At 47.8% G+C, this 14253-nt stretch overlaps 1 protein-coding gene across 7 annotated transcripts in view; it reads right to left on the reverse strand.

Moving 5' to 3' along the window:
* Shal (potassium voltage-gated channel protein Shal) overlaps positions 1-14253 on the reverse strand; it is a 139134-nt gene that overhangs the window by 8473 nt on the left and 116408 nt on the right. For 3 of the 7 annotated variants that reach the window (XM_076802629.1, XM_076802630.1, XM_076802631.1), the window contains 2 exons: positions 10829-11142; positions 4353-5161 (listed from right to left, as the gene is read on the reverse strand). The exons of 2 other annotated variants lie outside the window; for them this stretch is intronic. In XM_076802629.1, the coding sequence (XP_076658744.1) occupies positions 10993-11142 (150 nt within the window). In that variant the 3' untranslated portion in view covers positions 4353-5161; positions 10829-10992. Of the gene's footprint in view, positions 1-4352; positions 5162-10828; positions 11143-14253 lie in introns of those variants that run through there. 2 more of the 7 variants (XM_076802634.1, XM_076802635.1) reach the window with 2 other exon arrangements.

A 14253-nucleotide genomic window follows, 5' to 3' on the forward strand; every position in this document is an offset into this window, starting at 1 on the left:
TTCGTGGTCGATTCGTTTAATTTGCGAAATTTTCGGTGCTGGTTTGATCGATTCCAATGTTGAGTAAAAACGTTTTAACTTTCCGCGAAGGACGAGCAACAGAAGACCGTTTCCCGGCGGATAAAAAGATCGCAGAGAGTCCTTCGACAGGACATCAAAGCGGCGAACGGTACCGAGCGATCTCGTCCTCGCCCTCTGCAGCCCCTACACGCTCCGCCTTGAACCCTTATTAAAGTTATTACACGTCGCTTCGGAAAAATTGGCAGTACGTTAGTGAATTGAAAGACTCGTTATCATGTTCTTTGCTTCCCTCTCGATCGCCGGAGATCGATCCTCTGAACGGATCTCTGCTCGCGACACGACGCGATTTTGGATGCGCTGAGAGACAATTTTTTAAATATTCTGGACAGACACGCAGCCTTTAGTAAAAATTAAGAAACTGTCGGCCTGATGGAAAATTTGTGACGCTCTCGGAAGATTCTCCTGTAGCTGTTTGTAAAACAATCGGTCGTAGATTTCACGAGCTGCCGAAGAAACAGAAATTATTTCTGAAATAACGAATTGTAGATCCTACAAGCGGCTGGAAACTCTGTCCCGACGTTTTTGAAATTATAATCCTACGCAAATACTCGCAGCTGTTTGCAAAACAATAGAAAGTTTAGAGTTTTCGGCCGGATAGAAACTACGATACAGAGAGAACGTACGTTTACTTTGCGTTTCAGTTGCAAAATTTGCGCCAAGTTCCGCAGCCTAATTATTAGTTTGCCGTACCGGAAGAGGGAGCCGTGCGCACACTCGTCCCGAAAACCATTGGCGAGAGGCACAATGTCTCGGGGCTGCTTTCCCGATACTTAACTGGGAATAGTTTGCTCGTCATCGCCGTGAAATTCTGCTAATTTGACCTGTCGCTGGGCGGGCGTTCGAACGTTCACTCGTGACGTTTCATTTTACTATACTTCGCAGATTCGGGTCCAGAAGATCATCAGAATTCAATTCCAACAGCTTCCCGTCCCATCTCCACACACTTTTTCCCCAACGTTCGAGGTACAATCTCTCAGTGCAGAGGCACCGCAAGTGTCGCAAGAAAAACTCATTCTCCTGGCCATTATCCTCGGAAAATCGTCTTCTCAGCGATCCCCCACTGTCTCTCAATTTCCGGTACGTTCCGGAAAAGAGAACTCCTCGGGAAAGGTCGAATTAAGATCACCGGGATCCAGGAAAAACGAAGACCGAAGTCCAGCGATCGAGATGGCCACTGCACGCCGACGAATTTTACAAATGGCGTATCCGAATCGGGTTCGACTTCGGACCGGAAGCAAAGTCGCGACGACTACTCGCCAAGAACCAGAGACTAATTAGTTTCGGTAACTAGACGTTGAAGTTACTCACGCACGCTGCTCTCTATCATCCGTCTCGTCGATTTTCCTGCCCTCGCGATCACCAGTTTCTTTCGGATTTGTTCCTGGCATAATCTGCGGCGGCAAGATGGCGGCCCATTTCTCTTCGTTAACGGCCGCGGAAAGGGCTCGTTTTGCGTCGCTGTTTCGATGGAAAAACCGGGGGTAGAAACAAGAAATGGAAATTGATGGCGATCGGTCGATCGATTCCACTTAAAACCGGAATCTCGCGAGAATCTCCGGCCGCCAGTTTGCCGCCGCTCTCTACACTCTCTCTCTCTGCTTTCTCCTGTTTCAACATCGCTCTCCTCCACCTTTCTCACAGTCGGGAAACTTTCGTCCGGATTTTTCTATTCTTTCGTTTTTTTTTCTTCCTTTGCCATTTCGAACGCGCCGATGCGAACTTGCAGCAGCTCGTCGGACGACGAAGCACCCGACACCGTTACTCTCGATTATCTCTACGATCATATAATATAATAATCTTCTTTGCTCTTTTATTTATTTAATATTCGCGATTACGTCTTTTTTTCTCCACGTCGCCCAAGAGCCACCGAGCACCGTCTACCCGGAGCTGCGTTTTTCCTTCTTTCTGTCGTTCTCTCGCTCTTGTCTTCTCCGCGATTTTTCTCTCTCTCTCTCTCTCTCTCTCTTTTGCGTCAGCATTTTCCAGCGCGATAGCACTCTGTCGATTTTCTACCTCGACGCTCCTACGAACGCGATTTTTCTTTGCCTCGCGCTGCAGGACTACCTGTTATTTTTATTTAATAAAGCCCCGTGGTCTCAATATACGCGAGTCCGCTCGAACGATTTGCGAAATTGTCGGATCGTTCGTTCAATCGTGCTGGACGATTAACTGTGATCGCTCCGCTTCATCGTTCTGTAATCGATCATGTCGGTTCGAGAGGAGAAGCTCTGTTGTTGTTGGACTGCGAATGTTTATGCAAAGAGATATTTGGCACAGCTGTACAACTAGCTTTTGATATAGTTGTGGATAAATGTAAAACGTTCAAACCCTGGAGTCTTGAAACCCTGGCGAAATTTATTTTATTTATTACTTGAACAGGGAGATTAACCGAAAGGAACCAATTCTCCCAGATTTTCGAAATTTTCAGCTTTCCACTGGCGTAACATTAATTTCCAGAGAGAATCGAGTAAAAATCGAGAGATAATTATTTACACGGATGTCTAGTAAGAGGAACTATCTATCCAGATAGTGATTCACACCTGGAGATCATAGTGAAAGCTCGGGAAGACAACAGCTCGGTGTCTCAAAGGGATTTTCGTCTCCCACGCACTCAGGCACGCATTCTAGTTTGAAAGTTGATTTAGAATTTTATTTTATTGCGCGACGCGAGGGTGCTGCAAGTATTCGTGTGTGTTTATGTATGTAATGTGTTTCTGCGTGAGTGTATGTGTGTAGTTTCTTTTCGGTGAACTTGTACGCGTGGAATTCTCTCTTATTCGCTCGTCCACACGTTCGATCGCGTACCTGTCTCTGTGTACATGTACGTTCCTTTTACCTGTATAATATATCTGTGTCTTTATGTATATATTTATATATAATATATTCCCTCTTCTCTTTTTTTTATTTGCAATTATAATATAATATATATATATATCCTCTCTCTTTATCATCTTTGTTCGTCCTCGCACGTTAGATCGTTTACAATTAATTACAAAGTTAATTACAGATAACACGAGACTCCCAAATGCTCCATGATTATTTACAGCTTATCGACGAACGGCGTCGCGACGCCGATCGAAAATTAAAAGCGCCGATCCTTTCGCGAAAACCTGGGACATCGATCCTCGATCCTCGATCTTCGACCCGTCGATCCTCTGAACCCTCCTCTAATTGAAACCATTGTTCATTCTTTCACTTTTCAGTAACATTTTCCAAGCTTCGGTATACTTGTTCATTTATCTATGACTGATCGCACCGAAAACAAAAGCGAGAACGGTACACTTTTTCTTTCAGAAAATATGTCAAACTTCGTCTCTGCGAACTACTAAATTGAACGTGTTGATTTATTTATAGCAATTCACATCTCGGAACGTCTGTCGCAATGAAAAAATGAAAGCAAGAAGACCGTAGTCTGACGCACTATATCAAACTTGCTAGTTCGAACGTATTTATGTATTTATACGCAATAATTCATCGCGAGCGCCTCGAAACAACACTGACACGGAAAACAAAAGCGAGAAGACCATTTTTCACGTTCCCAATATGTATATATGTATCGGACCATTTCACCGACCCGGCGGTTGCAGCAGCTTCAACGTATTCGTTTATTTGTCTACGATCCTTTGTTCTCGCGATCCGCTTGGCAAACAGTTGCGAAAGGATCGAGGATCCAGGATCGATCCAGCTGGCGAATCGGCGGCGATCGACGACTTATCGGCTAGGGAAACGAAAGTGAAAGAAATAAACGAGTACTCGTCGAGGGAGTTTTGTTGAAAGAACGAGGGCATTATCTTACGACTATTCAGAGTACCAAGGTACGTGGGTCCCTATAGGACGCGTTCTCCTCTCGCTGGAATCGACGGAACGTCCCCTATCGATCTCTCGCGAGCTCTCGCGCCCCTCCGGCCACCCCCTCCCCCCAACCCGAAAACCCACCGACCACCACGAGGGACCCCGAGGAAAATCGATTATACGTGGACACACGATTCGAAACCGTGGCTCGGGTCTCGTCGGCGTTACGTTTTACGAGCTCCGATCGTAAAGCTTCCCGCCAATTTTCTACAAACCCACCCCAATCCCGCAACCCTTACCTTACGTTTTCCTCGCCACCCGCCCCTCGGTTGTCCTTAAAGATTATCGGTTGCTTAGTTAAACCTAGCGAGTTAAAAGACTCCATAGAAACGGCGCCGACCGATCCAAGTGGCGTGGCTGGCTCCGAGGAGCCCTGAAGGACCCCGAGGAGCCCTGAAGGAACCTCAAAAAATCCTGAAAAGCTCCGAGGAGCCCCGAGGAGCACCGAGAAGATCGAATCGGCGCCGAAGGGATGGGACCGAGTCCGACATACGCTCGCGAACCCGGTACGATCGCTATAGATCCCGTTTCACGGGGTTCGAACGTGGAGAACACTGATCTAAGACGATTAACGCGTTAAAGTTGAAAATTTTGTGTAATCCTCCTCGTCCTTTGTTTGCATTGAATTTAACTGCCCCGTTAATTTCTCTCTCTTTAAATGGTCGAAATGGTAAAAGTAAAGATTTCTCCGTATTCTGAATCATCTACGAAGTTTCCGACGCTAATCGACCCACGCTAAAAATATCTCGGTACCCGATCAGCACTCCCAAAAAATTGTTCGAATATCTCACCGGCTTCCATTTCGAATGGACCGAATCGAGCTCCCGCGGAAGAAAAGCTTTTCTCGATCGTCTGTCGTCTCTGACGAAGGGGCTGGATCGTTCTACGGTTTAAAAATCGCCTGGATCCCCGGGTTCGCGAGCGGAACAGGTGGAACTAGGTGTGCAGGCTCGTGTGCGTGCATTAACGAATCATCGTCCTCGAAAACGCGTTGAGCTCCGGCTCCAGGATCATCCGGGGCGCGCTCCTCTTCCTCTAGATCCTGCCGGAATCCATGCTATTCGAGGACGAGCGGCTCCCGTCCTCCTCGAGGACGTCTTGGATCGTCGATCCATGGACTTCTGGATCCACGAACGTTCTTCGAACCTCTTCAGGATCGTCTGCTACGGTGATCGCCCTCCACACGCTGATTCAAAGCGCCCGTCTCTCTCTTTCTCTCTTTTCGTTACTGAAATTACAAATCGCGATCCGGTTCGCTGTAGACCTGTACCCTTTAACCTGAGATCTTCGATCCAGATCGCTTGAACGACCATCTTCCGCGATTTAGGCGTTTTTTCTCTTTTCCTCCTTCTTCCTCTCTTTTCGAGGGAACATGGTGGCTGAGATTGTGGCTGAAATTCCGAGTTACGAATTCCTCGGTTCCCTTTCGCTGTGTTGACTTTCGATCTCCCGCGCCGCGCGAGCTTCCATCAATTTGCAAGTGTTTTCCCAAGGAAAGCTGTCGATATTCCTTCTGGATTCGCGAGGATTCAACCGATCCACCAGGACCTGATTTATTCCGTGAATCCGATCGAGCCGCGGCGATAAATCACCACGCTAAAAGCGGTTTTTGCGATTCGTTCGCTGGTTCTCGATTTTCGCGATTACGCTCTCCCGGAGCATGGTGGTCGGTCGTGTTTTATTGTCCGAGGAGTTTTCCGATTACCATGGACGCTTAGTCGATGGCAATCGCTTAATGGCTCCTCCGCGGATCGCGGATGAATTGTTTAACAAATCGTTCAACGCGATCCACGATAAATCACGATGTTCAAAACAGTTTTCACTGTTCTGTTTCTCATTTGTAAAAATTGTTCGAAAATCCCCAAGGCTCCTCGAGATCGTTCGCTGCAGTTCCGAAATAAATGTTTAAGTATACTCGACGGACAGGTTAATTAGACGGTCCGTGCAACTTTTTACCGTTTCGAGAAATTCGAGACGGGATTTATTCGCGAACGTCGGAGAAATCCAAGAGACGACAATGGCCGAAATCTTCGGGAACAGCGAGTGCCTCGGTTGGCTTATCCTCCAGCAAGATCCTACAAAACAGTTTGCCGTTCTACAAGACGGACGGATCACATCGGGCCGGGATAATCCCGTGGAAAGAGCGCGAGAAGAGTGCCATTTTCACGGAGATTGCCGAACGTTTCCAGTCCACGGCCTGATCATTCCCCTACTTAAACACCTTCCAGCAGGGGCCAGGATAACGAACGGAGGAAATCCTTTCTCAAAGGAGCCAGAGCCTGTCGAGAAACGAGGGCGGGAAAAAAAAAGAACCCTCTCGGGAAAACTGCGAGGACGTTAAAGCTCGCGAAAATTGCTTCCAAAAGTTGTAGCACGTGAAATGGCCTCTTTGAAACGTGTTGGGACATCGGCTGAACCAGATTCTATAAGAGCGCCCGTAACCCTTTGGGTATTTCGAAACGCGAACCCTTTTTAAGAATAAAGGAACCTCGAATTTTCTGTGACGATAAAAGATTGATCTTGAATGGAATAAAACCTGCAGTCTATTCATTATCACAATGGACCCAGCAACCGGAAATATGGCACGTGTCTCCGGCCGAATTCCGAGTGTTCGCGGCTTATCGCGACGTTCCACGAAGCCAGACAAGTGACCACAGGTAACGGAGGAAACTAGGCCTCTCTCTGGAACTCGGTCACGGGTCGGAAGAAAGAAGACACTCTCGATTGTCGCCTCGAGAGCAGCCACCTAGCCCGGCCGAAGAGGAGACGGAATTTCGAGGGAACTTGCCGTTGCCGAAGAAGAAAAAAGTACTGCTCGCGATAGGTAGAACCTCCGGGCAATTCTGCAAGATCGGGGCGAGTTTGTTTGTTGTCGAATCTATCCGCAGCGAGTCGGCAAGGTGCTTTCCCAATCGAACTCGAAAGCCTTGTAAGTATTAAGGCTTCGCGGCACGTGTGCGCGCGGCCGAAGCGGCTTTCTGCGATGCGAATGTGCTTCCGGCGAGGTGGGAGGATCGGTGGTTCGTTGGGAAAGTTAGTGTTGCAGTCGAAAGTCTTCCGAGATAGTTTGTGTTTGGTCGGCGGATCTGTAGTTCCCAGCGAAAATGTTGTGTGGGGAATAAATGATATGTTGAAAATCTATTCGAGAATTTTGCTTGGAAAATAAATTGCACACCAGTGTCCCCGCGTCGAATAAGTTTTTTCGTGCCCGAAAAATTAGTGTCAGCGTTGCTTTTGTGGCAGAGGGGTGTTTTGTCGGTTTCAGAGGGGAGGTTTACTTGGGAGCTCTGTCGGGGATGAATTGAGAGTGGCATTGCCGAGGGCTGAGAAGTAACATGGTCGCGAAAGTATTGGGACACCTGCTGTCTGCGAAGGATGGTCAAGATTTGATAAGAGGGCGCGCGATAAGGCGACGTCTGCGGCCTCGTGTTAGTATACATATGGTCCAGTCGACATCTCGGTAGCCCTTGGATAATATTTATTCAAGACCCTCGCGATCGACGGGTGTCCCAAAGCTGTGAATCCGAAGACTGTCTATTTTTCCAGTAACAAGGAGTCCATCAATCTTTACAGTGAAATAGTTTTAATGAGCAAAATCCTGTCCAGCAAGGAATTTAAATCTTCTCGGCGATAATGTTTACCTCGGCCAGCGTTTACATAAACGATGAGCCACCATTCTTGCCTATGAAACTCCCGTATCATCGGGATCCAAACTTTTCAGCCCCCATCAGCACCGCTAAATTATCACCGGCCGAAACTTCCCGGGTCGATAGAGGTTCCGAGTCGTTCCAAGTTGCTGAACTGGCTCCGCCAACCATGACAGAAAGTGTTCAATCAGAGTGTAATAGTCAACGCGACCACTAATCGAGTTATCCGCCCGTAGATCAGACTCTGCAATTTCTCTGCTATCTCGTTACGTCACACTGAAAACCTATAAACCTTGTGACGTCGTTTCGAAGATCTGTCTGAGCTGTGCTGCTTCCAGAACGATTTTTAACGAACCCAACAGGAGCAGAGTGAGAATTGAATCACAAACTACCGAACACAAAGTGCAATTAACCTTGTTTAGCTGAGCGAATCGCGCGATGGCACTGGAGACTCCATGAGTCGAGCCACAGAGTCAAACGTATCGCGATTTGCACGTGGATCAGCCTAACCGCAGCTCTGCTAACCGATTGAAGAAGGGGACAAAAAGGGGTAGAAGGGGGCTGGAAGAAGGAGGCGCAGGGGTGGACGGCGTTTCACCTGTGCAAATTTGCCTCCGACCCGGTTTCCGGGGGATCAGCTCCTTTCTCCGGCCGGCACTTCATCCCCGGCTCGAATTCTCTCCGGTACCGCGATGCTCTCAGCAGAACGGGGCTCTCTCAGGCGATCGATGATTGGCCGATTCGTCCACTCGGTCCAACCGGCTCGCAGCCGAAACGGGGTCGAATCACAGCTCTCGGCTAAGCTTATCGGCCGGTCGAATTGCGCTGTAAACGCGATTAAATGAAAAGTCGAGCACGGCCGTGTGCCGGCTGCACGATGCATATCCGAGAGATAGACGGATCAGAGATAGAGAAGCTCTCTCTCCCTCTCTCTCTCTCTCTGTCTCTCCTGGTCCACCACCGTGGAAACCGCCTCGTGAATTTCGAGAGCACGCCGGGAATTCCGATGACCGGACCCGAGCTAGAGGTCCACGGGATCAGACCGAGAATCTGGAATGACCTTGTTAGTTCAGGACAATCGAGCTTATACCCTCAATGATTCTTGTACAAGGACCAATGGCTTATCCTAAGAATTTATAGCAACGAAATCTGTAACTGAAACTAGCGAGAATTTTTGCTACGAATTTAATCAAACGTGTGCACAATAGGTGGTCAAGTACAATTGTCTTCGTGGGGTCAATCTTTCTTTGGCACAGTTAGAATCCCCTCTAACGAACGATTGGCCGGCGGCAGAGCGCATCGTCTTGGCTGTTCCATTAGCTAACAGGCCATTTAACCGAGGCGGAGGGCTCAAAGCGAACGCGTTCCCGAGCGAAGCAGGTGCGAACGTTTAATTTGCCCGCGCACACAGGATAGAACCGCGGATCGGATCCCGGAGCCGATGTGTTCGGTTCAACCTTCGACTCGCTGTTTTGATCCCTGAATAAACGCGGTCGGGGGTTTCATCTTCGAAATGGACGGCCGTGGTCGCCAGCGGCCGGCAGAGCCGCTCTCTCAAAGCAGCTTTGCGACCTTCCCCGGAACGCCCTGACGAAACGCTAATGTTGACCGTCGGTCGAGTACAAAACCAACGTGGACCGCCAGTGTGTTCTTCCATTAGGCCTCTTCCTCTGTCGTAACATTGTCCGATCCCTTTCGGCAACATCGGATCGATTCGTTCCCGACAGTGTTCCTCCAGCTGGAATTCCACTCCCTTTCGACGGAATGCCTGGATTTTCGTGCATCGAGCCAGTTCCGAGTATCGTGTACGTGCGGAGAAGTTTTGCGGGAAGAGTCGAGGTAATTTCTGGGAGGAGTCGTAGGAAATTGTGGGAGGGGCCGAGGAAGTGGGTGGGAGGGCCCGAGGAAATTGGAAGGCTTTCGTCATCGTTTGATCGATTGGACTCGGTCATTTCTTCGGCGCTTTCTCTTGTGACGCGAGGCCTGTTCTCTTCGGTTTCCTCTTCGTATCGAATGCTCCACAGAAATCGGCAGCTGGTCAACCACAATCTCAACCACCACGTTTCCCCCGGCATCCGAGCACAAAGTAACCCATAAACGGGGGTTCTTAAATTGTCTTAATCGCTTCTAGAGTCCCGGCCGGACCGTTTCGGCCGGTCTAAGTGTCCTCGACGGAAAGAACGATCGTTCAAGCGGCCCGATTCTCCGTTGTCGCGTTAAAAGCAAAGCCCGATGCGTCTTCTTGGACGAACGGTAAGCCCTTTCGGGCCGTGGCGAGACCGTAGCTCTTTGGCCGGGGCGATAAAACTTGATCAACGTCAACGACGAAGGACTTTCGCGTGGATTTAGGGGGCGGGGGGTGGGGGGCCGACGCGCCTCGGCGAAACCAGGGTAGCCAAGCTCGCCACCCCCCAACGGCCAGATCTCCACGGCGTCGAATCGAACCGGAAAATCGATCCTCGAGGGCTGACCGTGGTCGATTCTCGCTGTAGCCATGCAAACAAGGATGGGGGGATAGAGCGTTGCGTCTAAAAACGTGCTCCGAACGCTACGGCATACGCTAGCTCCTTCCTTCCCCGTCCTCGAACGGACGAGCAATCGCTGAAGAGGACCTGAAGAGGCCCGTGAATCACCGGAAATAGCTCCTCGCCTTTCCACGGCTGTACATTTCCCTTTGTTATTTATATATATTGGCTTGGCCCGCAAAGTCCTGTCGTTTTCCTCTTCGGTACGGTCGTGACGTATAAAAATAAACGGTCGGGTTTTTTTTTTTTTGTAAAATAGAATTTATAGGTTCGACATAAAACTTGATCGAGCGTAATTTTTGAAAGATACAACCAGACTTTTCGGGCCAAACCAATATCAAAATACCAAGTTATCGTTTGATTCCCGACGGAATGAAGGGGGTGCTACGTCCGGCGATCGAAGCTGAAAATAATGCAAATTTAATGAAAACTCGGATGCGTGGGCCGAGGGAAGTAGCAGTGGCCCGGGACTCGAAGATTCAGCTTTTGAAACCTTCGAGCAAAATTTGCGTGCAAAAGATCGAACAGCAGCGGCAAGACAAAGAAAAATGAAGAAGTAGATAAAATGAAAAAAAAAGGAAAAGTAGAATTGAAAAGAAACGGATCCTGTTTCGAGGAAACCCTTTGCCACTTCCGGGCTCGGCCGATGCACCTCGTAAGAAACACAGAGAAACGCACACACAGAATCGGACGAATAATTAGATCGTGAAAATGCAGGCTCACCGTTCTTCCGGCCGGTCGGCCATTGGTTCGCTTTTCGTCTTTTCGCATCGGGTAGAAGAGGAGGACGGTGGTTGGTATTTTGTCGGAGGTGATATTAATTGTTTACAATTTGTTTATTCTCGTAATAGCGGATATGGTGTTCGTGATTGGTCTCGGTGATCGACTCAAGCGGTCTCCGATACCGGAAGCGGTGGCTGCCCACCGGAAGTAGTCATGGCAGGCGCGGTGTTGGTGGTGGTGGTGGTGGTAGTTGGGACCGGAAGTGGCTGTAGGGCCTGCATGTCGCAGGTGTGGGAACCGCGCTTCTTTAGGTCCTGGAACAATTCGCATTGCGGAAATGTTTCAATTTAGACTCTTCGTCGAGCGTTTTCCAATACGTATCCTTTCTCTCTTCCCTTTCTCTCAAAAATTTCATCTTCTTTCACACCTCTCTCACTCTCTCTCTCTCTCTCTCTCTCTCTCTCTCTCTCTCTCTCTCTCTCTCTCTCTCTCTCTCTCTCTCTCTCTCTCTCTCTCTCTCTCTCTCTCTATCGTTCATTCTCTCCACTCATTCGACTATTCTCTCTATCTTTCTCTCGATCACTTTCTCTCCGTATCTACAGTTCTATAGAAATATATATTATATCAAGGCTATTCGTAAGACAAAATTATTCTAAGCTCTACGTCTCGTTTCTCCTTCTCCTCTTCTTCCTCCCTCTCCTTCTCTTTCTCTCTCTCCCTCCGTCTCTCACACTCTCTGTGATCACACTGCAATTAGGACTTTTCTCTCTCTCTCTTTCTCTCTCTCTCTCTCTCTCTCTGACTCTCTCTGTTTTTATGTTTCTACGATTACCGTCTCCCTTTCTCTGTCTGCATCTCGGATTCGTTTCTTTTTTTCTCTCTCTCTTTCGGTCTTTCTTTTTTTTTCTTTTTGGTATCGCACTTTTATCTCGTCTCTGTTCCGAGCTCCTCGAGCATGATTCCGGAAGACGGAACATGCGAACATCCGAACCGTGATCCCGTTTCTCTCCCACGAGCAATTCCCCGCCACGGAGAGAAGAGCTACTCTCGCCGCTCGATTTCGGATGAGATGGGATGTGATGCGATCTCGCGCGGCACACTTCCGGCGGCACCGATCGATCCTCTTTACCCTAACCCGCTTGATTTTTCAACTGAAGGGTTAACGAACCGACCTACGATAGGTCCAAAGACGTTTTGTTCTTGAACTTCGATTTTAGTTACCGGTAGAAACTTCGTGCAAGCTCATATTTTCGTGGAAGAATTTAAAGATACGAAAGTAAATAAAATATGAAACCAATAAAAGAAGATTGAATAATTCTAAAGAACCCTGAACGGAGTATAATATTTTCGTTTCTATTTGACCAGTCCGCGACGTTGTAAACATATTTTAAATAGTTCTAATTTTTCCGAATCAACCCTTCCCTATTTTCCAGAGGCAAGTACAGCAAAATAATTTCAAAAACGAACAAACTCCCGCTCGGTAACGTCTAATACAGTTCTAGAAACAGTTCCACGAAGATCTGAATTTGCACGTGGAGTCTAAATCTCAAGTTTAAATCAAGGGTCTAGAAGAGGTGATTTTTTTTTTTATTTTGAAGAATAAATTTGAAGGATCGTGGCGCCGCAGGATCGATGCGTGTCCGCCATGGGTGGTCGGTTCTTCCTGTCTCCGAGTATCGTCGCGCACCTGAGACCACGAGCGAAGAGAGATGTCGAGAGGAATGAGGGGGGAAGAATGAAAGAGGGCGCGCGGTCCTCGACACGTGCAGACCGAGTTAGTTCTCGTATATAGAAAACAGAGACAGAGTTTTGTCCACATACTCTCTATACGTATAGATAGATCATGCGGAGAGAACAAATAAAAAAAAAAAACAAGAAAATACAGAACAGCGAGAGATAAAAACGTGTGAAAACGACGACTGGTGAGAGATCAAGGAAAGCGGACAAAACGGTGCTGCTACTAAACAGACAAGTTCGATACGACAGACGGTCGAGCATGTAACAAACAGCGGACTACGAAAATAAGGAACAGACAGACAGACAGATAGACAGATAGACAGATAAATAGACAGATAGATAGATAAATAGACAGATAGATAGATAAATAGACAGATGTGTAAACAGATAGATAGATGTACAGATAGACGGATAGATATGTATGTATATATATATACACGAGACAGCGATACGTAACAGCAATAACAGTCGGCGAAACAAAAGGTTGAAACAAGAACTGGTGTCGAAACAGAAAGGTACATCGGTGGAGCAACCGTGCTGCTGTTGGCAAAAAGGTGTTCGGTCCGATCGATCCAAGTAAAAAAAAAGCATGCCGGGTGCAATATAATCATATGATCGTGATCGACAAGCCATTAATTGCAAGACGAGTGTCTCGGATCCTCGCCGGCGTCGTTGTTCAAACAGGGCTCGTTTGCGCTTTTCAATTCGAATTCTTCGTCCGCTCCTGAACTTCGTTTCGCGCGTTCCCGTGTGTTCATTCACGGATCTACTCACGTGTGTACGCGCGTGTATATGTGTGACTATATATATATATACGTAGTTCGATTCGTTTCGGTATTCTTTTTCTCTTTATCGGTTCTTTTTTGTTTCGTCCTTGTTGTTCTCCCTCTGTTCTTTTTTTTTTTTGGTTCTTGTCTTTCTCTCGTTGTCTTTTAATTTTTCCGGATGCGAGCAACACCGTCGCCCGATCTCGAACAATGGACGCAACCCAGGTGCGTGCGAGGATTGTGCGTGTTCGAGCTGGTTCTTCGAAGGGAGCACGATGTCTCATCGTGGAAAGCCTGCCTAGCTCGCTCGCTCGCTCGTTGAAGCGTCTCGAGCGCTAACGGATCGACTAACACTAGTTGCCAGTGGTTGTCTGTGTCTCTGTGTGCCGACGCGCTCGAGTGGTACGCGAGAATGCAGATTTATCGATCGATTCGATCGGCGACGGATCCTCTCCTGGGCTCTGGATGATTCGGACGTTGATATTTGGTTAGAGTCCTCTTGCGGACCCTGGCTGATTAAAATCGTCCTTTACTACTTGAGGAATTGGATGCACATAACTGGACTGCGGATTTTTATGCAAAGTAAAAATTGTCCGTGTCTCTAATGCAGGAAAATTAGTGGATGTTTTCAAGAACCTTGCTCGATTAAAACAAGTTTCGAAGAAAATTAGGAACTGTGCCAGAGTCCACAGGATCCGTCGCCGACTTCCGGCAACAGCGACAAGCTAAATAAATAATTTGGGAACCTCATTCGTCAAGAGTTCCTTAAACTCTTTCGTGAAGTTGTTAACGGATTGTAGATCCTCATGCATTTATAAGAAACGTCGAACCAAGTGCAGCGAAACAAACATTTTAATAAATCGTACCAAACCTTTAATATCCTCCCTAACGACTAACATTCTTAATTTGATACTCTTCTCG

The sequence above is a fragment of the Halictus rubicundus genome, chromosome 17 (assembly GCF_050948215.1).
Source record: "Halictus rubicundus isolate RS-2024b chromosome 17, iyHalRubi1_principal, whole genome shotgun sequence".
NCBI classification, from domain to species: domain Eukaryota; kingdom Metazoa; phylum Arthropoda; class Insecta; order Hymenoptera; family Halictidae; genus Halictus; species Halictus rubicundus.